We start from the raw sequence: 25,862 nt of genomic DNA on the forward strand, positions 1-25,862 counted from the left end.
TCTGTTCCTTAGCTATAGCTACAATTAGCTATCAATTTCCTGTTAAATCATATTTTATGATGCAAGATAGACTAAACACAAACACAGAAGTAAATTATTTCAGGAGAAAAAAAATAACCCAGAGATATTAAATACTTACTATCACACTTCAGGGAATACAGCAAACAGTTTTTCTTTACATTTGGGAGCTAGGATCACACCCAATTTGGATTCAACAAAGAACATTCATGTGGATTTCTTTGCGTTATGAATTTGTTAAAATCTGCAGCATTTCTCAACAGACCCCTTTAAATACCTTTTGTGGCTACGGACCCCCCCCCCCTTAATTCAAGATTTAAATCTTAACATTTCTTCAAGTTTTTGCAGACCCCATATGATGACATTGCAGCTCCCCAATGGTCCATAGGCCACAGGTTGGAAACAACTGTGCTAAAGTCTTATGAATTTACTTTTTTTTACTGATCTTATTTGGGTTGGACATGTTTTATTAAATGTTTTCCTTGTACTACAAGCACTTGTAGAATGATGCTTACTTATTCCAAAACTTTTCTTTGACTATACTGATATTTTGGAAAACTAGCAATCAAAACCTTTTTTGGAGAGCCATAAGGTTGTTATGACAACCTTGTTATAAGGAGAAAACTCTTGCTTGCCAGATTAGAAAAACAAGTAGGACTTGCTTTTAGTAAGACTCTAAATTCTGTGTGTATTTTTTCATAATTGTTATCTGTGTAATCAAAGACCCAGATGCTTTCAAATTCTCAATTTAAATGTAATAAGTCCTGTTGCCAGATGGAGAGGTATCAAATAGAAATTCTATCTTTTCTTATATTGCAAAACATGTTTCATTTGACATGAAATGGAAACCTCATGTTTGTAAAAACTTCCTTGATCTGTTTCACAAGCCCTGCCTCTAGCAATCTTTTAAAATATGGTCTGATCCACTTTATCAGGGTTCCTTGGTTAATAGTTTTTTCCCCAGTCCAAATAAATTTAGGTTTTTTTTTAAATAGAAAGAAGTTAATTAAGAAAATATTTCTGCCTTCATCCCAATGTGTACATCGATATAATAAAATTTTGGAACAAAATACTTTTGGATCTTTCTTTTTTGTTTTGTTTTGCTTTGCTTTGTTTTTTTAGCTCTACTTAGCACTGGACTTTAGCCAAGCAACGAGGAAAAGAATTTATCTGGTTTATCTAATATTCTGTTAATTGTAATTGTCTGTAATGTACAGAGATAGAGATATAGAGATAATAGAGGTAGAGAGATAGAGAGATAGAGATAAAGATAATAGAGATAGAAATAGAGATTGAGATAAAGAATGATAGAGATATAGAAATAGAGATGATAAACAGAGACATGTTGCATATACAGATAGTCCTTGTTTAGCAACCACATTAGAACTGGCAACTTGGTCATAAAGTGAGGTGGTTGCTAAGTAAAACTGCAGTTATGCTTATGATCTTACTTCAGTTTTCAGTTGCTCTGCAGACTTGTGAAAATTGTAAATATGGAGATTGGTTGCAATCTTACTTTTTCATCACCACTGTAACTGCAAATCACTAAACTTGCTAATTGCTAAACAAGGACTACCTTTACCTAAATTTAACTTTTGTTATTCTGTATCCTACTAATAGTGAAAATAGAAGCAGTTGTAAATATGTATTTTAATGTGTTTTAAAATATTAAATATAAACCCCAGTTAAGACTTTAGGCAGTTAATAAAAAAATGATATTTGGCATCAGGTGCAGTGATTTTGGGAATAATCAGTCATCAGCTCACCCACTCTGCTCACTCAAGGATTATTCTACTCATAGCTTGTGAGAAGTTTTAATAATCAATTAGGAAGCATTATATATGCTTTAAACTTAGACAGCCTAAAAAAATGAATAATCCATATACTGATCTCTAGAGCTTGTGATTTACTAAGCTAAATTTAGTCAATCAACCATTTATCTAATCTAGCAAATGTTTCACAACTCTGATGTATTTATATTCCAGCACAAGAATGAAAATTATTCTGTTGAACATTATCCATGTTCAACAGAAAACATATAGATTATGTTCTATAACATAATCTATATGTTCAATTCAACATATAGATTATGTTGAATTATCTTAGAGACTGACTTCTCCTTTACTACTTTTATTTAATTATTTATTAAATTCAAATCTGAATTTTCAGAGCTGCTTTATCCCAAACAAATATATATTTAAAAATCCATCAAATACCAGGATTCTTGTTTATTTGATTTGTTTCATCAAGACCCTAAAAACAAAACATTTTTACTTTTTTTAGCCTTTATTTATTGTTTTTATTGGATTACTTTTTGATGTTAGCTATTCTGAGTTCTGAGCTATTCTGAGCCCCTCCAAATATTACAGGATAATTCTAGGAACTAGAATCCCATCAATAGGGTCCTAATCTTCAGGGCAATGGTAGCTAACTTTTTTGTTGTCGTGTGCTGCCACTCGCAAGTGCCAGCACCCATAATGCAATGTGTGCCCCCACTATGCATGTGCGCATGACCTCCCCACTCCCCCTGTACATCCACCGTGCATGCACCCCAGCATGTGTATGTGCCCCCCCAGCCTGTTTTGGGCCTGGAAAGCCTCCTGCACCAACCTTTGTTGGCGTGAATGGCCTGCTCCCCATCTGGAAGCAGCAGCGTGACAGCCACTGCCAGGGGTGAGAGGGCAGCGGTGGCGAGGACAGGCAAGCTGGGGCTTCCCTCCCTCCCCGCTCACCCAGCCAGCTTGGGCGCACGGGACAGCATTTTTTTTACTCTCAGCTGAGATACACTTTTTTTTCCTTTAAAGCTGAGATTGTTTCACTTCAGAAATTTTATTCATCTGTCATTTTCAATACATGTGTGGATTACAAACTATATCAAGACGGCAACATCCAGATGAGCTACAGGAGGGACTAAAAAGAGAATTTGAACTCCTTGAACAAAGAGCTGGAGAGGCACCCAGAAATCCAGCCCGACACCTCAGCAGAGCCAGAGAAGTGCAAGCAGAGGCCGCTCAGCAGCAGGGAAAGGGAGTTAGGTGGCTACAAACCAGCGGCCTCTCAATCTGATGGCCTCGGCTGAATCTCTGTCCCCCCAGCCCACCTTTGTGGTTTTGCTACTCCCCTGCTGGTCCACCACCCGCAGGCTTCCCCAGTCACTTGCCAGCTAGGCTTTCTGCAGGCCACAGCTGGGCAGGACCTGCCCCTGCTCTCCCCTCACCTGGAGGGTCAGGGCACTTGAGTAACCTGACTGCCTTGTGCAGAGAACTGCATCATCCCACCATGCTGAATGTGAGTCTTTTGGCGAGCCCGGCACATGTTGCCAGGCTGGATGGCAACCGGATACCAGCCCATTCCCTGGCGAGACAAAGCAACACCTGTTACCCGACTGGTGGCAGTACTCTTGGCCCCAACACCTCAGCAGTGCCAAGTGCTGGCCAGGGAAGCCTACGAGATACCTCAGGGTCCAAACTCATGGCTTCTGCCACCCTGCCTGGGCTCCTCCCCACTGGAAGCTGCAGGCCAAGCAGGTGTGTCTGGTGGGACCAGCAGCTTGTGAGGTGGGGGCTGGGCTGCCTGCACAGGTGACCCCGTGGGCTGAGCGGGGCTCAGATGCCCCTCTTGGCTTGCTCTGCCAGCCATGCAGGTCCCCTGAGCTGTGGGCATCACTACCTCCCCTTTGATAGCTGGATAGCCCAGCTCAGCTTGGCCAGTGGCATAGAAGTGGACGTGGCAGGGATCGGGTGGGGACATCACACCACCTGCAGTTGGGCCCATCACCTGATCCTTGCCATACCCATCACTGTGCCACCGGCTGAGCCAATGCCAGGGAGGGAGCAGAGGGCAGGACAGCCGGCCGCCCAGCCAGCAAGTGCTGTCCCATGTGCTCGAGCTGGCCAGTTGCTCTTGTCCTTCCTCCTGCAGCTGCTGCTTCACTTCTGGGGTGGTAAGGCTGCGGAGGAATGCTGAAGACAGTGCACCGGCCAGGAAGCGGTCGTGCTTCCTTGGCAGAAGTGGCAGGGGGTCTGTGCGGGGGTGAGTCGGCTCTTCTGGGGCACCCAAGACAGCCAGGTGCTCCAAACTTCCTGGGGCCATGCAAGAAGCCCACTCAGGCAGGGAGGGAGGGAAGCCCTGGCTCGCCCATCCTGGCTGACAGCTCTGCTTCCCTAGGAAGTGACCGCTGGGATCCTCTCTCCACATCTTTTGGCATGCGCACCTGTTGCTCTTGCTGTTGCTGGTCTTCACATGCGCATGCACACCAGAAACCGGAAGACCAAGTGACCGAAGTGCATGCACACACTGGAAACAGGAAAATCATCTTCCTGGAGCACGCATGCACAATGGGCGGCTGAGCTTCCGGTTTCCAGTGCACCAGTGCATGTGAAAACCAGCTGGCCAGCGTGCCGGAACTTGGAAGAGCAATGGGCAATGGCTCCACGTGCCCAGAGAGATGGCTCTGCATGCCACTTCCGGCACATGTGCCATAGGTTCGTCATCACAGCTATAGGGTCCCATTTTGCGAAAAATGCAGTAATGGAAAACTAGAATTCCCATCATTTTAATAAATCAAGATGACATTATTGCAGAATGTAGAAACTTAAATTATATTTATATAACATTGTGGGGTTATCATGGAGAATTTAGTACCACATATTATACTCCCACCTGCTTTGGTTGTCACTTTCAACAGATATCCTTCCAAGTCAATGTGAAAATGTGATGTCTCATATGGTAGAGAAATGCGAGTACTATTCCACTTCACTGTGAGATGCTGATGAAGGCTGACAGTGCTGCTGCCCAGCATAAGGTCTACAGATTTTGTCCAGGAAAAAGAACGAGTCCTTCGAGCATCATTCTTTACCAGCACCTGGAAAGGTGAGGTGGTGGAAGTGCAGTCTTTTGTCAAAACATACTGACATGTTCCCTGAAAGTTAAATGTCCGTCCATCAAAAGTGTTGTAGTGGGGGTCTCCAAATACAGTGCAAACTCCAGGCTCTGCAGGTGAGTGAGAAACAAAAGCAGCATCAAAACCAATTTCAGAATTTGGAAAGGTAGACTTTTTTCAGTACAAAAATGTTTACCATAGTACAATACTAAACATTTTTCAGGAATTACTGAAAAATGTTTAGTATTGTACTATGGTAAACATTTTTGTACTGAAAAATGTTTACTATTCCTCTTAAAGGCTATAAATATGCTTTGATCTTGTTAGGAATGTCTAAGGACAGTAACACCATCACTCCTAATAATAATGTATTCTTTATATTCTGTACCATTATCCTTGTTGCAAGAAGCAAAGAGGAACATGTAAGGTTTTTCCCACTAATTTGCACCCACAATCACCCTATGTGGTGAATCAAGGAAGACTCACTCAATATTGGATAATATTCCAATAACTAACTCAAAGTTTATCGGAAAATTATCTAAAGTAGGTTGTCTTCCGTGGCTAAATGGAGAATTAAGCTAAAACTTCCCTATTTCAGGTCTGATGCTATTGTGTACTGTGACACAACACAGAAGCAGTTATAAGATGCTGTGGATGACTCATTAGAATGCAGGTATAAGTCCTGAGCATTTAAGTGAGAAAATGTATTGCTTATTTTTAAGAGTAATTACAGGACATGCTTGTAATCTGGGGGTTACCAGTTCTCTAACTATAATGAAGGCAGAAGGAGAAGATGATGATTTTTGCTTCCCCCCTCAGACTTGGAGACACAACTACAGGGCCTCTTGCTGAACCTTCTTGTTCTACAAGGTAGCCTTTATATAGAATGCCAGAATCAATGTCACCAAGAAGTCAGGTGATAGATCAGACCTTCCTGAATCATAACATTCCCCTATTCTGCCAGGTCCATGGGGTGGATACTGATCTCCAGCCAGATCACAGTGGCCTGCTTCCTGAGACCCACACATCAAGCATAACTGACAAGAGTAAAAGTACTACTTTTTCTATACCTGGGCCGATAATCTGGTAAATACACAGCCTCACTCTTGAGATTTTGGTTATAGATATTAGAAATACAATAATGATTGTTATTTAGTTCTTATATTCTGGTACTTGCTCAACATTTTCAAAGTTATTCATCTGTGCTGCTTTTGCCAATAATATTTTAATGCAATTTAAAATAGGAGATTTAAAAAGAAAAACTAGGGAATTCACAATAGCCATAGACCAATATAACTTTCAACAATTCAGGATCCTGCAATGGAAACAGCATTTGATTGGAACCAGAGAAAACCCTGAGGTTTGTTTGGTCTCCCAAACACAACCCTCATTTGTTTGGTCTTCCAAACACAATTGCCCCATAAATAAATTTTTAAAAAGGATAGATTAGCTGCAAGTTAGATGCAACCTGGATAAAAATTTATTCTTATTAAATTATATGGGGAATATAAGAGGAGAAAATAAGAGGTCATTAAAGTAAATGTAAATTCATATATTTAACCGTGAACTAGATTTAGCTTAAATAATTCTTCATTAATAATTGTAACATCTATTAAGCAACAAATAGCTTGTAACATCCCTTCTACAGAACTAATCCAGATCACCAAAATCAGAATACAAAAGTTAAGCAAAAATCATTAAAACAAACCAGTTGAATAAAATGTCTAAAAGATAATATCAGCTTAGTGTTTTAAGTCTTTTAAAATGTAAGTGTTTTTACTATATATTTAGATTGGTTGCAGAGGATTGATTAACTATTTTGATGCTGTTGGTCAGTGTTTCCCTTTAGTGTCCTCATAACCACACAGTGCTTTGGTTCATGATAGAACAGAAATTACAATGGTCTCATACCCCATTGTTAAACATCCAGCCAAGGGGACATGAAGGCTATGGTCAAAGAAGTTAAGATGGCGATTGCAATGGGATGATTGAAGTTCCGTCTGTTTTTGCATTTTTTTAAAAAAAATTGATTTATATACCGCCCTTCTCCAGAGACTCAGGGCGGTTTACAATGCGTTAAGCAATAGCCTTCATTCTTTTGTATATTTATACAAAGTCAGCTTATTGCCCCCATAACTGGGTCCTCAATTTACCTACCTTAGAAAGGATGGAAGGCTGAGTCAACCTTGAGCCTTGGCGAGATTCGAACCTGCAGTAATTGCAGGCAGCTGGTCTTAATAACAGGGTGCTTTAGACCACTGTACTACCAAGGCTGCATTACCATCTTCACTTTCTTTTCTTTTTTTTAACCTTATCTTGCAAATCTCCCTGCATCCAGCAGACCTGCCATATCTATGCTGCTGCTTTTCATATACTTTGGACTGCAACTCCTAGAATTCCCAGTGAGTTTGCCTACAGTTTAATTTAACACATTTGAAGAATAGCAATGGGATATGGTTGCTACAGATATATTTAGCCCACAAAAATTTAGGAACAAGGAAAAATATTTATTTTATAAGAGAAAATATGAAGGGCTTAAAGTCTATATATCTCTAGTCCATCAAACATGCCGTGGCAAATCTTGGCAGTTGAATCTAGACTTTATCTTGGCAAGCTATCAGGGTCACTGTTTAGCTGCAGAAGTACATAATTTCCTACATTACTGCATTTTAAATTATTCCAGACTGGGAAGGACTTGGACAAGCAGAGAACCTGAGACACAAAAACTCAATAGAACTCAATTGCAAATGTTAAACAGAAAATTCCCACTGAAGTTAATATCTTTCAACTCTTGTTGATTTAAATCGGAGTTAATCACTTGCTGAAATGAAATATAGCTTAAAACATTTCTATCCTGCTTTGATGTCAGAATATCTTCTGAGCATGGATTTCCTATAGCTCTATTAAACAGACATCATTTTCCAGAATAAAACAGTTCCTCAGGCCTGATGGCATTCTGTCTACCTGCTGAATGATAGCATTCTCCATCAGAAATGTAAGCAAATCATACTGTTGATTGTCTCTGGATTTTCAGACTAGGTTTGGTGAATGGATATATTAAATGACATACTGGAAGGTATTCTAAAAGTTTTTTGGACTGCTTTTGTATTTACTATCCCACATACCATAACAGAGAAGAACAAAATTATTGTTTTCCTATGATGATCATGATTATTGTTTTCCTATGATGATCATGGTGGAAAGCCCTGAAATTCAATACTGTTTTCTGTATAAAAAAACAACTGGGAAATGAAGGGGGAAACACCTTGGCAGTCCAAGTGAATTCCAAAGTATCCAGACGTAATGTGTTCTTGAGGCATATGAAATGCTCACACAGAACTTCAATTAACATTAATTTTCAACCAATTTGGTTTATAAATAATACATACAAAAATGTACAAAAATGCCCCCCAAAAGTAAGAATGAATACTTAGGTGTTTTATTCTTGCACATGGCTTCAATTAAATGTACAATATATATTAAAATCAACTGCTACAAGTCAATTGTCAGAGAAATCTTTATAACAATGGAAGATGTATAAATTAATAATTAATTTGTGAACAGATTAATTTATTAATGCATGTATGAATGAATGAATATTGGAATATTGCATTATACTGAGTCAGTTTGTCTTTCGATGGCAGACAATTCAGGGCAGGATTTTTCCAAGTGTCAGAAAACAGAAAGATGAGGATGAAAAGGTAGACTTATTTAAGGCTAATATGTGAACTGTTCTTTAGTTAGAACTTCAAACTCATGGCTCATGCTTTAAAAATTAAACAGTTAAATACTATAATAAAGATTTATTATATTTGCAATTATATATCTGGGCTACCCTGTTTTTCATTAAGGATATTACTTATAAAAAATTTTTATAATGTCATACAAACAGTAGCAGGACTAAAAATTCCTAGCAAAATTCCTAGCAATTCCCAATAGCAAATTCCATGCTATTATTAATTTCATTGCAATTTGTATGTATTTTTAAATTTTTTCATGGCACTGAATATTATTTCAATTATATTTTAATTGAATTTATTTCATATTAAGATAAATATAGATTATTTTGGGAGAACTCTCTAATGACACCAAGCATTTTAAGCTTTTCATTATAGGCTTCACATTTTTTATTAACAAGAAAATAGTTTGGACATAAGCAATAAAGAGTAATATTATCGAGGTTTATATTGATTATTTGCTCTTCAACATTTCTCATAAACTCAATCCTATTGCAACTATTAACTTTCTTGAACAAAATGAGGAATAACACATAATAATTTATCCTTATTTTGCTGACAAGAAAAGTGTTGGGGGGAAAAACAGTAAATAAATGAACTTACTCACTTTCAGTGCAAATGGGACAGCATCCTTTTCGGTTGAGGATCTTTCCCTAAATGAAACAAGGACAAAGAATATGGGAAAAGAATTCAATAAAGTGCTTTTGTTGTTCTATTTGTTCTATTTGTTTTGTTTATATAACATGTAAAAATTCAATTTCAATCAAACAGTGTGTTGTTTGGGTACAATTGTTTTTAGGCAATCATAATCAAGATGTACTACTAATCCATAGTATTCATCACAATAATATTAATACTATAATAACAATAATATTTAACTTATTTACTTTAACAAATCTCCCTTATATCATTTTTTTTATATCCCCATATTTCTAACTTCTGTATTTATTATCTAACCATTGGTAAAATAGGTCCCATATCAAGAAATATTCAGTTTCTTTTTTTTCCTTAATTGTAAGCATTAATTTATCCAGCTCTGCACATTCTAATATTTTCTTAATTACACCCTCATCTGTCGAGATCTCGTTGTTTTTCCATTGTTGTGCAAATACAATTCTGGCTGCAGTTAATACATATAAAATCAAATATATATTCCTTTTATCATATTTTTCTGGCAGGATGCCCAATAAAAATATTTCTGGTTTCTAGTCTATTTGCTGCTTTATCGTTTTTTCCAACCAAGTATGTATTTTTGTCCAATTTTTTTAGCTTTTGGGCATGTCCCCCACATATGGTAATAGGAGCCAGGTATCTGGTTGCACTTCCGACATTTAGCTAATCTATCTTTAAACATTTTTGCCAGTTTTGTTGGTGCAATATGCCATCGATAAAACATTTTATACAAATTTTCTTTATATGCAGTTGACATAGCTAATTTAACATTTCTATCCCACAATTTCTGCCATTTATCCAATTCTATTGCATATCCAAATTTTTTAGCCCAAACTATCATTGTCTCCTTTACCTGCTCACTTTCCAGTTTGATACTTAATAAGTAACTATATATTTTCTTTATCAGTTTTTCATCTTTTCCAGTTAATATCTGGTCCAGTTCTGTTAATTCTTTATTAAAACCATACATTTTAGCATCTTTCTCGTATCAAGATTATATCTGCATTTGTGGCCACCATGCTATGTCCATTCCTTGACTATTAAGTTCTTGCTTAGTTTTTAGCTCCCCCTTTTCACTGAGAATATCTTTATATCTTACAATTTTTTCCATGTTAATAACATTAGGATGCATCATTGCTTCCATTGTGGAAAGCAGGAATGGAATTCTGGTATTTTCAGATAATATTGTTCTTTAATTTTAACTCATATTGATGCATTTTTAATATACCGTCTTTGAAAATAGCTATGTATCTTATTCTTCCCATACCATAAAAAGGTGTGTCAATCTAATTGAAGGTCATGTCCTTCTAAGGTTAATAAACTTTTGGGCCTCAAATTAATCCATTCCTTCACCCATGTAAGTACCAAGGCGTGATAATACAATTCCTAATCTGGCAACCCAAAACCCCTTCTTTTTTGAATTCTTGAAACATTTTCAAACCTATTCTTGCTTTTTTCCCTAACCAAATATATATTAATATTATTTTATTTAGTTCTTCAAAATATTTTTTTCTCAATTTTATTGGAATTGTTTGAAATAAATATAATAATTTTGATAAAATATTCATTTTTATAGTAGCTATTCAATGACAATTGCAGACTTTTCCATTTCTCCAAATCTAATTTAATTTGTTGCATCAGTTTCATATAATTATCCTCTTTAATCGTTGCACATTTTGCTGTTAGTTGTATCCCTAAGTACTTTACTTTCTTCACTATCGGTATATCAATTCTTTCCATCAACACTCTTTTCTGTGTTAAGATGTTTAACTAAAATTTGTATCTTTTCTTTGTTTATTTTCAATCCTCCAACTTCCCCGTATTCTTCTATCTTTCTAATTAACTTTGGTCCAGTTTCTAGTGGATCTTCTAGTATAAAAACCAAATCATCTGCAAATGCCTGTAGCTTATATTTCTCTATTTTTTATTTCCATTCCTTTTCTTTCTTCATCTTGTCTAATATTTCTGGTTAACACTTCCAAAGTCAGTATAAATAGCAAAGGGAACAATGAACATCCCTGTCTTTTTTATATCAAAATAGTATAAATAGTAAAGGGGACAATGGACATCCCCCTTTTTTATATCAACATTTTCTGTCATATCCCCATTTACCATCACCTTGGCTGATTGTTTGTGATATATTGCTTTAATCATATTGATAAATCTCTCTCCAAAGTCCATGTATTTTAGTTGTAATAACATAAATTGCCAATTAATGTTGTCAAATGCTTTCTGTGCATCTAGAAAAATCAACACCATTTGTTTTCCAGGATGTGTTTCATAATACTCCAATGTGTTTAAAATCATTCTCATGTTGTCTTTAACCTGCCTCTTTGGCAAAAATCAATTCTGATCTACATATATAAATTCATTCAAAACCCTTTTTAATCTCTCTGCTATTATCAAAGCATATATTTTATACTCTGCATTCAATAGAGATATTGGCCTATAGTTCTTTATCTGCATTAAATCTGAGTCATCTTTCAGTATAAGAGTAATATTTGCTTCCATCCATGAATTTGGTACTTTTGCTTCTAGCAGAACTTCATTATAAACTTACAACATAACTGGGCCTAATATATCTTGTAATTGTTTATAAAATTCTGCCAGTACCCCATCAGGACCTAGCATTTTATTATTCTTTTGTCTCTTAATTGCTTCTGTCAATTCCATCATAGTTATGCAGTGTTTTTAAAGCACTATGATATCTCCTTCCTGAAACAAAAAAACCCCTTACCATCTTAATAAATTTGTGCTAAATTAAAAAAAAAGAACAAAACATGCAAAAAGATCGATGAATATGATTTTTATTTTGAATGGCACATGCCACTGTATTTACACACCTGGTGATAAAGAGGTAGAGAGAGGGACAAATGGAAGAAAAAGATAATTCAATTGCAGTTTCTCAACAGATGAAAGCCTTCTGAGACAGTTAATTTGTGCCTTCAAACAAAGGCTTCACTAACAGTAGAACACTGAGTTTGCTAGTCATAGATAAAAGTAAACTATATTATTTTAAAACAGTGGGAGAAACAATGTCAATCAATATGTCCATGAATACAGCATTAAAATGTGGTAAGTACAGCAGTTTTGTTCCACTATATTCTATGGCCACTCATTACAGATCATTTACAGCTGGTCATTTATAACATATATAGCCTGTTTTGATAAGGCAGCTACCACAGTATAAACTGATCAACTGCACTGCTCTCCTAGTGTCACAGCATCAAATGGTATGAACAATTCACCAATCTAGTTTTCCAATCAGAAATGCAGTGTGAATGAAGAAAATGAGGCTAAGTGAGCAAATCATGCTTAAGAAAGAGTGAAGAGAAAAGCAACAAAGATGATCAGGGAACTGGAGGCTAAAATATAAGAAAAACAATTGCAGGAATTGGATATGTCTAATCCAGTGAATCCAGTGGATCTCAGTTTGAATCCAAGGCAAACCATTCAATATCACAGTAGTCCAAGTCTATGCCCCAACCACTGGTGCTGAAAAGGATGAAATTGACTGGTTCTATGAAGCCCTACAGCACCTTATAGAATTAACACCAAAAAATGTCCTTATCATCATGGGGAATGGGAATGCTAAAGTAGGAAGCCAAAAGATAACTGGAATAACAGGCACGTTTGACCTTGGAGTAGAAAATGAAGCAAGGCACAGGCTTTGTTAAGAGAATATGATGATCATTGCAAACTGTAAGATCGGCGCAGGAAAGGAAGACGCGACCAGCTCGTTACATTAGTAACTTTATTTAGAACAGAGAAACAAGACTGGATGCGCGCTGCCGGAGCTCTCCTTATATTCGCTCCGGCAGTCGCACCGCCCCTGACAGTGATTCAAACTTTCCCGCCCGATGGCTGGCAGCCAATCCGGGCGGATGTCCTTATAAGGACATAACACTCCTCCCCTCTTAGTCCGGAAACAGTCAACGTTCATCAATAAAAGTCACGTAATCACGCAGGTACGTAGGACGCCTCGGCACCCTAGTTGACCTGCGCGGTCTCACTTCTTCCTCGTCCCCGACCCGGATGGACGGGGCTCCTGTGTCTCCTGGTTCCCTCCCCAGAACCGGGCTCGGTTCGGCTGGCGAGTGTGCGGGGTCACCCTCAGCGCCTCCGGCCGGACCGCAGACTTTGGATGGCTGGTTCTGGTGGTCTTCCTCCTGGCCTGTGGATCTATCGTCTCGTCGAGGCTGCTCGGTTCTGACCCGGGAAGAGCGTCTGAGTCTCGGTAAGTCCCAGGCTGTCACTTGTTCCTCCCCGGTCTCCCGGGCGCTGCGGTTCGGCTGCGGTTCGGCTCGTTGTCGTCTGGGGGGTGGTTCGGATCGGTGCCCTCGGGTCCGGTCTGCCAGCAGTGGATGGTGTTGGGTCGTGTCGTGCTGTCCGACCTCGCAGGGGTGGCGCAGGTCCCCTTGGTCGGGCTGGTGTTGGCCTACCCCGTCGGGTCGGCGGTGGTCGACCTGGTCGGGGTGTCGTTGTGGGGCTACCTCCGCTGGTCAGTGGGGGTCTCCCCTGCCGGGGTGGCGCAGACCTCCCTGGCCGGGTTGTTGTCGGCTTTCCCTTCGCCCTAGTCCCTGGTCTACCGCGGGTTGGTGGCTGGGGTCATCTGAGCTGGGTTGTTGTTGCCGGGTTGTCTTCTGTGCTGGGCGGGGGTCCCTCTCGCCGGGGAGTTGTGTGCCACTCTCACCCCTGGGCTGTGGTGTGCCCACCTCGGATGGTCCCCGGTCTACTCGCCTGTGGTGGAGGTCTCCCTGACAGGGCTGTCGCTGATTGCCTTTGCCGGGTGGGTGCGATGCTCCCCCTCGGGGTATGTCCCGGTCTACTCGTGGGCTGTTTTGGCAGTCCCTTGCCCTGTCGTGCCCGGTGCCCACCTCGCTGGGTTGGTGTTGCCATCCCCCATGCGGCTGGCCCTGGTCTACCGCTCTGGACTGTCGGTGGGTTAGCGCCTGGTAGTGCGCTTGGCCAGCCTCGTCGGGGTGGCGGTGGTCTGCCTCGCCGTGGTGTGGTAGGCCTACCTCATCGGGGTGTTGTAGGCCTACCTCATCGGGGTGTTGTAGGCCTACCTCGTCGGGGTGTTGCAGGCCTACCTTGTCGGGGTGTTGCAGGTCTCCCTCGTCAGGCTGGTTTTCTTGTGCTCCCCCCCACCTTTTCCGGAGCTGGTCGATGTGACGTCTACAGACCTGTCCATCTTCCAGCTCCACGGTGTAGGACTTCGGGCCGGTTGTGCTGTCTATCTTCCCCTTCAGCCACTTAGGAGAGCCGTTGAAGTTTAGCGCGAAAACCGAATCTCCCTTGCTGAAGGTGCGAAGCGGGCGGCTGGCCGTTGCGGTCACTTCTGGGCTGTATTGGGGGTGCAGCCGGTCCAATGGTGACCTCAACCTTCTGCCCATCAACAATTCGGCCGGGCACTTGTGGGTGGTGGCATGTGGCGTGATGTGCTGGGTGAGGAGGAAGTTGTCTATTCTTTCCTGCCAGTCGCCCATGCCCATCTTGGTGAGTGCCTCCTTGGTGAGTCTCACGATTCGTTCCGCTTGTCCATTTCCAGCCGGCCTGTACGGGGCGGACAGGGCATGGCGGATGCCCAGTCCTGCCAGGAATGTCTCCCTGGCCAGGGATGTGAGTTGGGGGCCGTTGTCGGAGACCAGTACATCCGGCAGTCCATGGGTGGCGAAAAGGCGGCGCAGGGCTCGGATCGTCGCTTCCATTGTGGTAGATGTCATGGGTACCACCTTGAGCCACTTGGAGAAGGCATCGACGACGATGAGTAGGTGGTGCCCTTGCATCGGACCCGTGAAGTCGATATGGATCCTCGACCAGGGGTTGCTGGGGGTCTCCCACTTCGCTGTTTCGGCTTGAGGTGGCGCTGGGCGTACTTCTTGGCACGGGTCACATCTGGAGACCCATTCTTCGATGTCTCTGTCCAGTGAGGGCTACCAGACGTAACTCCGTGCCAGGGCCTTCATGCGGACGATGCCTGGGTGCCCTTTGTGTAATGTCTCTAGCGCCCGCCGTTGCAGAGTGCTTGGAATCAGCACCCTGTCTCCCCATAGCAAACAGCCCTTCATTGTGGACAGCTCCTTCTGCTTCCTGAAGAATGGGCTGAACTTTTCCTCCGTCTTCTTAGATGGCCACCCTCTGAGGACCCAGGACTTCACTTGGCGGAGTGTGGCATGGCATCCTTTTGGGTGTGGACGGCCACATCTGCGGACGAGACTGGACAGCTGGCGTCTTTGTCTATGTGGAAGAGGTGGAGCGTGGGGGCTGGGTCTTCTACTGGATCCTTCAATGGGCATCTACTCAGCGCGTCGGCGTTTCCTATGGCTGTGCCTGGCTGGTGCACGAGCCTATAGGAGTAGCCGGCTAGGAAGATGGCCCATCTCGTCATCCGCGGGGACATGAAGGTCGGGGTGGATTGGTCACCTGCGAGGAGCCCCAGGAGTGGCTTGTGGTCAGTTACTATGGTGAAACTTCTCCCGTAGAGATATTCATGGAAGCGTTTCACTCCTGCAACGATGGCCAGAGCTTCTTTGTCCAGCTGGCTGTAGTTGCGCTCCGCGCCGGACATAGTCTTCGAGAAGTAGGCTATTGGGGCTTCGGAGCCGTTGGGCAGTTCGTGGCTGAGGACTGCCCCTACCCCATAAGGCGACGCATCGCACGTTAGCTTGATGGGGAGCGTCTCATTGTACTGGATGAGGACGCTTTTGGAAGTTAAAAGTCCTTTCACGGCCCGGAATGCTGCTTCCTCTTCTTGGCCCCACTTCCAGGAAGCCGCTTTCCCCAGCAGGTGGGGGAGTGGCTCAGCAACTGTGGCTTTCTGTTTAAGAAACATTGCATAGAAGTTGAGCAATCCAAGGAATGCCTGAAGTTCCGTTTTGTTTTTGGGGCTCGGAGCTTCATGGATTGCCCTCACTTTTGATTTGGTGGGGTGGATGCCAGTGCTATCTATGAGATAGCCCAGGAACTCGACTTCCTGTACTCCTAGGATGCATTTATCTCTCCTGACTCTCAAGCCCTTGGCCTTGAAGCGCTGAAGGACAAGCCTGAGCCTTTCAAGGAGTTGTGCCTGTGACTCTCCGGAGATTAGTACATCATCAAAGTATGGCACCACCCCTGGAACGCCTTGGAGAAGGCGTTCCATCATTGATTGGAAGATGCTGGGGGCAGCGCTGACTCCAAATTGGAGACGGTTGCATTTGAATGTCCCCCTGTGTGTGACTATTGTTTGTGCCTCCGCCGTTTTTTCGTCCACTGGCAGTTGCTGGTAAGCCTGGGCCAGGTCCAGTTTTGCAAAAATTGAGCCAGTTCCCAGGGAATGCAGCAGATGTTGCACCACTGGGACTGGGTATGCGCTCTGTGCCAACGCCTTGTTGATGGTACAACGATAGTCGGCGCAGATGCGCACAGACCCATCATGCTTCAGTGGGGTCACAATGGGGGTCTCCCATGAGGCATGATTGATCGGTTCCAGGACGCCCTGGGCGATCAGCTTATCCAGCTGCTCGTCTACTTTAGGCCGCAGGGCAAATGGAACCCGGCGGGGCTTCAGCCTAATTGGGGTGATTCCCTTGTCCAGATTAAATGAGATTGGCCTCCCCACAAATTTCCCCAGCTTACCATCGAAGACTTCTTTGAACTCTTCGATGAGGTTGCCGAGTTCATCCCTGCGAATTTGATGTATGCCTCCGATGGATAGCCCCAGGGGCTTAAACCATTCCACTCCTAGCAGGTTTGGTCGGCTGTTCTCCATGACTGTGATGGGAAGCTTTCCTTGGAACTTGTTGTAGGAGACTCTGATGTTGGCTCTTCCTAAGACTCCAATGGGGGTTTCCCCCAAAGTCGACGAGCTTGGAGTGTAGTGGCTTCAGGTCTCGCCTGCTGATGCTGGGTTGCAGGCGCTTCAGCTGGTGCCAATCCATAATGGAGTAGACTGAGCCCGAGTCTACCTCCATTGAGCAGGGTGAACCTTCCACGTGGATGGTCACGTGGAACTTGGTGGTATTGTCCGAGTTTGTGTGGGCGATGGTCGTCTGGTGGACTGCTCCGCTCCGGGGAAAATCATCGTCTCTGCGTCTAGATGGGCCAGAGGACCGTTTGGATGATCTCTGGTACTCTTTCTAATTTTCGCGGGGACGGTGGCTGGAGGGTTCTGGGGCTGGTTCCTCGGCTCTGCAAGCTTCGGCGATGTGACCCCTTCTGTTGCAGCGTCTGCAGGTCGCATCTCTCCACTTGCAGGTTGCCCTGGCATGGTCCCCTCTGCAGCTGGCACAGCGCTCCCCCTTGTAACTTCTTTGGGTGGTCTCCCGCCTTGGGGTCTGGATACTTTGTGGATGGTGGACTCCTCCTCCGATTCCGATCCAGCTGTGGAATCCTCAGTCGACGATTGTTTTGTGGAGGGAATCTTGTGGATTCCCTTCGCTCTGCTTACTGCGGCTGCCACTTTCTCCGAGATTTCGGATGCGGTGGCTTCCTCCACCACATCCTTGAGCACGAGTTTCTTCCTGCTCAGGAATTTCTTTTGCAGGCCTCTGTCCCTCATGCCGAAAACCACGCGGTCAGCGATGACGTTGTCCATGTGGTCAAACTCACAGCTGGCAGCGATTTGGCACAGGGCGGCCATGAATTCTTTGATGGTCTCACCTTCCTTCTGGTCCCTCTGATGGAAGGTGAAACGGTTCGCCACTGGTGTTCCAGTTGGGGCATAGTGGTCCTCCAGGATCTGCAGCAGGTACGTCCATGGCACTTCTTCGATGTCTCGTGGTGCTACGAGGTCGATTGCCATGTCCAGGACTTCGGAGCCGCAGTTAGCCAGGAAAATGCCCTTTTTTCGGTCATCGTTGGCATCCCTGATGTTGTTGCCTCTCAGGTATTGCCGAAATTTGACCACGTAGGATTTCCACTTGTCCTTCCCTGGGCGGAAAGGAGCAAGGGCTGGCAAAGTGACTTCAGCGGATGCCATGCCTACGGAAATGCCTACGGTGGTTTCAGGTGCCGGTGTCTTGGTCTTGTTGGCTTGGCGCCATGAGGTTCGTCTCTTGCTCTAGTCCTTCGTCGCCAGTGTTAGATCGGCGCAGGAAAGGAAGACGCGACCAGCTCATTACATTAGTAACTTTATTTAGAACAGAGAAACAAGACTGGCTGCGCGCTGCCGGAGCTCTCCTTATATTCGCTCCGGCAGTCGCACCACCCCTGACAGTGATTCAAACTTTCCCGCCCGATGGCTGGCAGCCAATCCGGGCGGATGTCCTTATAAGGACATAACACAAACACTCTTCCAACAACCCAAGAGATGACTCTACGCATGGACATCACCAAATGGACAACACAAAAATCAGATTAATTATGTGCTTTGCAGCCAAAGATGGAGAAGCTTTATACAGTCAGTAAAAACAAAACCAGGAGCTTCTCATTGCAAAATTTAGGCTTAAATGGAAAAAAGAAGGGGAAAGCACTAGGCCACTCAGGTATGAACTAAATCATATCCCTGATGAATATACAGTACAGGTGACAAATAGATTTAAGGAATTAGATCTGATAGACAGAGTGCCTGAAGAACTATGGATGGAAGTTCCCAACATTGTACAAGAGGTAGCAACTAAAACCATCCCAAAGAAAAAGAAATGCAAGAAAGCAAAATGGCTGTCTGAGGAAGCTTTGCAAATAGCTCAGGAAAGAAGGGAAGCGAAAGGCAAGGGAGAAAGAGAAAGATATACACAAATGAATGCAGAATTCCAGAGAATAGCTAGAAGAGATAAGAATGCCTTCTTAAATGAACAGTGCAAAGACATAGAAGAAAACAATAGAATAGAGGGGACCAGAGATCTCTTCAAGAAAATTGGAGATATGAAGGGAACTTTTCATGCACAGATGAGCATGATAAAGGACCAAAATGGCAAAATGGGACCTAACAGAGGCAGAACCTAAGAAGGGACCTAAGAAGAGGTGGCAAAATTACACAGAAAAACTATACAAGAACAAGCTTAACATCCCTGATAACCACAATGGGGTGGTCACTGACCTTGAGCCAGACATCCTAGAATGTGAAGTCAAATGGGCCTTAGGAAATCTGAGCAACAACAAAGCTAGTGGAGATGACAGTAAGAAAACTAAGATCAAGGCATCTCTCGATTCCTGGCAAATAGATGGGGAAGAAATGGAGGTAGTGACAGATTTTATTTTCCTGGGCTCCGAGATCAACATAGACCAGCCAAGAAATTAAATTAAAGCCTGAGTGGCTTAGGAGGCTAATGCCTCCTACTAAGGCAGCATTTAACATCCAGCTGCCTGCAATTATTACGAGTTCAATTCTCACCAGGCTCAAGGTCGACTCAGCCTTCCATCCTTTCTAAGGTGGGTAAAATGAGGACCCGGTTTGTGGGGGCAATAAGCTGACTTTGTATAAAATATACAAAAGTATGAAGGCTATTGCTTAACGCATTGTAAGCCGCCCTGAGAAGGGCGGCATATAAAAATAAATAAATAAAATAAATAAAATAAATAAAATAAATAAAATAAATAAAATAAATAAAATAAATAAAATAAATAAATAAATAAATAAAAGACGCTTGCTCCTAGGGAGGAAAGCTATGGCAAATCTAGACAGCATACTAAAAAGCAGAGACATCACCCTGCCAACAAAAGTGTGTATAGTCAAGGCTATGGTTTTCCCAGTTGCAATGTATGGCTGTGAAAGTTGGACTATAAGAAAGGCTGAGCGCCAAAGAATTGAGGCCTTTGAACTATAGTGCTGGAGAAGACTCCTGCGAGTCCCTTGGACTGCAAGGCGATCAAACCAGTCAGTCCTAGAAGCGATCAACCCTGACTGCCCTTCAGGCCAGGTCCTGAAGATGAAACTCAAATACTTTTACCACCTAATGAGAAGGAAGGACTCACTGGAGAAGTGCCTAATGCTGGGAAAGATTGAAGGCAAAAGAAGAACGGGACGACAGAGAATGAGGTGGCTGGATGGAGTCACTGAAGCAGTAAGCATGAGCTTAAATGGAGATCCAGAAGAGGGTAGAGTACAGGAAAGCCTGGAGGAACATTGTCCATGGGGTCGCGATGGGTTGGACATGACTTCACAACTAACAACAACAATCCAGTGAAAAGATAGGGGTGATATGATATCAGTGTTCCAATATTTGAGAAGCTGCCATGAAGAAGAGGGAACAACCTACTCTCCAAAGCACCTGAAAGCAGGACAAGAAATAATGAATGAAAACTAATCAAGGACAGAAGCAACCTAGAACTAAGGACAGGTTTCCTGACAGTGAGAACAATTAATCAGTGGAACAACTTGCCTTCAAAAGTTGTGGACACTCCAAAACTGGAGGTTTTAAAGAAGAGATTGGACAACATTTTGTCTGAAATGATATGGGGGTATAGAAAAACAAGAAATCCAAGAAGAAATAGCATGGCTGCACAAAGATTTCTCTGACAAATTGAAAGACAAAAAGGACAAGTATAAAAAACAGAAAGATGGACACATAACTAAGGCAGAATATCAGCAGATAGCCAGAATCTGCAAAGATGAAGTCAGGAAAGCAAAAGCTCAGAAAGAACAAAGACTTGTAACAAAAGTCAAAGATAATTTTTAAAAAGTTTCTTCTAACATATAAATAACAAGAAAAAAATCAAGAAAACAGTTGGTCCAGTAAAGAGAGAAGAGAGCAAAGAAGTAAGGCAGCAGAGAGAAAGCAGAGCTGCTTAACTCATTCCTTGCATCGATTTTCAGGCAAAAAGAAACTATAGTCCAACCTATCAAAAACATAACTGTAAAAGACAGGCTAGAAATAAAAGTTAAAATAAGCAAAAAACCCCCCCACCTGTCTCATCTTGATGAATACAAATCTCTGGGACCTGATCCCAGAGTTCTAAAGAGGCTGGCAGATGTTATCTCAGAACCACTGTACCACATCTGTAAGGTCCTGCCTTGCCAGTCTTCTCAAAACCGTCCGGTCTCCAACCTTCGCTTTATTGCGAAGGTTGTTGAGAGTGTGGTTGCACGACAGTTCCCCCAGCACCTGGATGAAACGGCGTATCTGGATCCATTCCAGTCGGGTTTCAGGCCTGTACAGCATGGAAACGGCATTGGTCGCGTTGGTGGATGATCTCTGGAGGGCTCAGGACAGGGGTTGCTCCTCTGTCCTGCTCCTATTAGATCTCTCAGCGGCTTTTGATACCATCGACCATGGTATCATGCTACACCGGTTGGAAGAGTTGGGAGTGGGAGGCACCGTGTTGCAGTGGTTCTCCTCCTTTCTTTCCAACTGGTTGCAGTCTGTGTTGGCAGGGGGGCAGAGGTCGACCCCGAGGCGCCTTATATGTGGGGTGCCACAAGGATCGGTCCTCTCACCCCTTCTGTTCAACATTTATGTAAAGCCGCTGGGTGAGATCATCCGTGGTTTCGGGGTGAAGTATCATCAGTACGCTGACGATACTCAGCTGTACATCTCCACCCCGGACCACCCCAACGATGCCCTTGAAGTGATGTCCCGGTGCCTGGAGGCCATGCGGATCTGGATGGGAAGGAACAGGTTCAGGCTCAACCCATCCAAGACCAAGTGGCTGTGGTTTCCGAAGTCCCGATATAATTAGTTGACGCCATCGCTGACTACTGGGGGTGAATCGCTGGCTCCCACGGAGAGGGCTCACAACTTGGGTGTCCTCCTGGATTCACGGCTGTCTTTAGAAGAGCACCTGACGGCTGTGACCGGTTTTTCATCAGATTCGCCTGATTTGCCAGTTGCGTCCCTTTCTGGATCGGGACTCTTTAAACACGGTCACTCATGCCCTCGTCACTTCCCGCCTGGACTACTGCAATGCTCTCTACATGGGGCTTCCCTTGAGGAGCACCCAGAGGCTCCAACTGGCACAGAGTGTGGCCGCGCGGGTGGTTATGGGAGCGACGTGGTGCTCCCATGTAACACCTCTCCTGCGCGAGCTCCACTGGCTCCCGGTGGTCTTCCAGGTGCGCTTCAAGGTTTTGGTTACCACCTTTAGAGCACTCAATGGCTTAGGGCCTGGTTATTTACGGGACCGCCTGCTGCCACAAACAGCCTCCCACCAGCCAGTACGCTCTCACAGAGAGGGACTCCTCTGGGTGCCGTCGGCCAAACAATGTCGGCTGGTGGCCCCCAGGGGGAGAGCCTTCTCTGTGGGGGCACCTACTATCTGGAACGAGCTCCCCCCGGAGATACGGAAGATCCCGGATCTATGCACCTTCCGCCGCGCTCTTAAAACCTTTTTATTTCACCAGGCTGGTCTGGCCTAACCTTTCCCATTCTTTTTTAACGTAAATTTTAATGTAAATTTTAATTTGTTCTTAATCTGGGGTTTTAAATTTGTCTTGGGCAAAATTGATTTAATTCGATTTTACTTCTGTTCTTAATTTTTGTACTTTACGTGTTTTATTCTGTGCCTGTTCATTGCCCTGAGTCCTTCGGGAGTAGGGTGGTATACAAATTAAATAAAATGAAAATGAAATGAAATGAAAAAAGCAGAACTCTTGAAACAAAAGCCATTTCAAAAGAAAACTTTTATTGGAAGATTGTGATAGCAAAAGATGTAGGCAGGAACTAAGTTTTCCCACTGAAAACGTTAGATTAAACCATTGCGGACAGAGCCCCTCCCAAAGTCCAATACATCATCGAGCCAATCCTGAGGTGTGAAGATGTTATGGGAAACTCAAGCTAAGAAGGTGATAAACACTCCAAGGCAATGCTGCTGCTCTTCTCCGGAGATAAGGTAGCTGGCTCGAGGAACAGTTACCTCCTGAGGTCCGGACTACCCACACCCTATTGGCCTTCTGGAAAGTGGTGAAGACCTGGCTTTTCCGGCAGGTCTGGGGCCGTTGATCTCGCTGTTCAATCTTGCGAGATCTGGCCATGGATGGTGTGCATGTGTTTTTAATGTTTTTAAAATGCTTTTATAATGTTTTTTTTTTTAAATTATGTTCATTGTTTGTATTATTTTTGTTGTAAGCCGCCCAGAGTTCCTTGGGAGTGGGTGGCATAGAAATATGATTAATTAAATTAAATTGAATTAAACATTCCTTTCCCCCCTCCCAAGGTCCCAAAAGTTACAGCAAGGAAAAGCAAAAAATTGAAACAGAAAACCCATACTGAGATTCCCCTAAGCCTCCTCCCTCCCACCAGAATGACAGCATCTGTATAGGAATCTATGGGACCTGACAACATTTTTCAAAAATCCTGGAACAGCAGGGGAACTACCAGAGGACTGGAAAAGAGCTGATGTGGTTCCCCATCTTCAAAAAAGGGAAAAAATCAGACCCAGGAAACTACAGATCAATCAGCCTAACATCAATACCCGGGAAGATACTGGAAAAGATAATTTAAAAATAGAAATCTAGAAATGAGTAAAGTAATAACTAGAAGACAACACAGGTCTGTTAAAAACTGATCATGCCAAACCAATCTTATTTCATTCTTCAACATAAGTGACTAAATTAGTAGACTAGCGAAATACTGTGGACATAATATACTTAGACTTCAGCAATCCATTTGACAAAGTAGACCACAACTTACTTCTTGGTAAGCTAGAAAAAAGCGGGATAGATAGCATCACCATCAGATGGATTTGTAACTCACTGACAAACTATACTCAACAAGTAGTCCTTAATGGTACTACATCTACATGGAGGGAAGTAAGTGGTGGGGTACCACAAGGTTCTGTCTTAGGCCCAGTACTCTTCAATATCTTTTTTTTTTTTTTTAATTTGATTTATATGCCGCCCTTCTCCGAAGACTCAGGGCGGCTTACAATGTGCTCAGCAATCTTCATAAACGACTTAGATGAGGGAATAGAAGGGGAATTTACCAAATTTGCAGATTGGCTGCAGGAACAGCCAATCCCTAGATGATAGGCTCAAGATCCAGATGGATCTTGACAAACTTGAACACTGGGCCCTATCTAACAAAATAAAATTCAATGTAGAGAAAAGTAAAGTCTTATACTTAGGTAAGAAAAACCAAAAGTACACATATAGACTGGGTGAAACCAGGCTTAATAGCAGTAATTGTGAGAGGGATCTTGGAGTCTTAGTGGACAACCAATTAAATATGAGCCAACAGTGTGCAGCAAGTCAAAAAAGCTAATGCAATCCTAAATTGCATTAACAGAGGGATACAATCAAGATCAAGTGAGGTACTAATACCATTTTGTAAAGCCTTAGTAAGACCACACCTAGAATACTGCATCCAGTTTTGGCCACTACAGTATAAAAAAGATCTTGAGACTCTAGAAAGAGTGCAAAGAAGAGCAACCAAGATGATTTGGGGACTGGAGGCTAAAACATACGATGAATGGTTGCAGGAACTGGGCATGGCTAGTCTAATGAAGAGAAGGACCAGGGGAGACATGATAGCAGTGTTCCAGTATTTGAAAGGCTGCCACAGAGAGGAGGGGATCAACCTATTTTCCAAAGCACCTGAAGGCCAGACAAGGACTAATGGATGGAAACTGATTCAGGAGAGATTCAACCTGAAAATAAGGAGAAATTTTCTGACAGTGAGAGCAATCAACCAATGGAACAGTTTGCCTTCAGAAGTTGTGGGAGCTTCATCACTGGAAGCTTTCAAGAATAGACTGGACTGCCATCTGTCAGAAATGGTGTAGGGGGGGTTGGACTAGATGACCAACAAGGTCTGTTCCAACTATGTTAATCTGTTAAGGGTTTCTTATTTGAGCAGTGGGTTGGATTAGAAGACCTCCAAGATCCCATCCAACTCTGTTATTCTATTAAACTGTCTATGTCAGAAGCTGTTAAGGTGTCAGACCTATAGCGTGCAAACACATTTTATCTTGGACTTCACCTTCACTCTAATCTCCTTCACAGGAGAAAATCAAATGTTGTACCTTATGTTTTCTAGAAGGAAAATAGGGGAGAAAATGTAGTATTGTATATATGCAATGCTAGCAGTAAAATGTGATAGAAATACAAATGAGATAATGTCTATCTACATAGAATGAAGTCTAAACTTATTATATTTTTTTGATCTGAGTTTAGGACACAACAAAAAAAATAAGTTCACATGATTCCATAAAGCACCTTCTGATCTTTTTAATCAGGATAGAACTCCTTCTCTCATAATTCAACAAATATCAAATCAGCAGAAAGTGAGTTAAATGGACAAGCTACAAGAATAGAGGTGAGAAATACATTTGAATGCTTTTTAATTTCATTGGCTAGCCTTATCTCCGAGTTTGCATAAAATGGTGTAGCCATTTTTTCCAGCATAAAGCGGCTGGAATTCAAGCAAGATTATTCTTTGATAAGTCTAGTTACTTGAACCATCCTGCTGGCATAGGAATCTGCTTTTGTCTTGTAAAAGAAAGCCATATATTATTGATAACATGTGTGGTGGGTGTTATTCATCAATTGAGGGATTCTTTAGAAATGGGCCATTTTTCTCCATGAATATTTATAAGCAGTTCCCATCTGGCAATCTTTGAGTTCTGCTTTGCTTCTTTTTAATTGTCTAGGTTTATATCTATAGTTTGTCTTTTCTGTATGTTAATTTTAAAAAGCA

At 42.8% G+C, this 25,862-nt stretch overlaps 1 protein-coding gene across 9 annotated transcripts in view; it reads right to left on the reverse strand.

Annotated features, from left to right (window-relative positions):
• The window catches only part of BMPER (BMP binding endothelial regulator), a 499,083-nt gene that overhangs the window by 179,936 nt on the left and 293,285 nt on the right, over positions 1-25,862 (reverse strand). For all 9 annotated transcript variants that reach the window (XR_015734230.1, XR_009620982.2, XM_060686109.2 and 6 more), the window contains exons 11-12: positions 9,245-9,290; positions 4,681-5,010 (exon numbers count right to left, since the gene is read on the reverse strand). Coding sequence is in view for 7 of the 9 variants with exons in the window: in XM_060686109.2 (XP_060542092.1) it covers positions 4,681-5,010; positions 9,245-9,290 (376 nt within the window). In the remaining 2 variants the exon portion in view is untranslated. The remainder of the gene's footprint in view (positions 1-4,680; positions 5,011-9,244; positions 9,291-25,862) is intronic.

This window comes from Pantherophis guttatus, chromosome 4 (genome assembly GCF_059756535.1).
Source record: "Pantherophis guttatus breed Tessera chromosome 4, ASM5975653v1, whole genome shotgun sequence".
NCBI lineage: Eukaryota > Metazoa > Chordata > Lepidosauria > Squamata > Colubridae > Pantherophis > Pantherophis guttatus.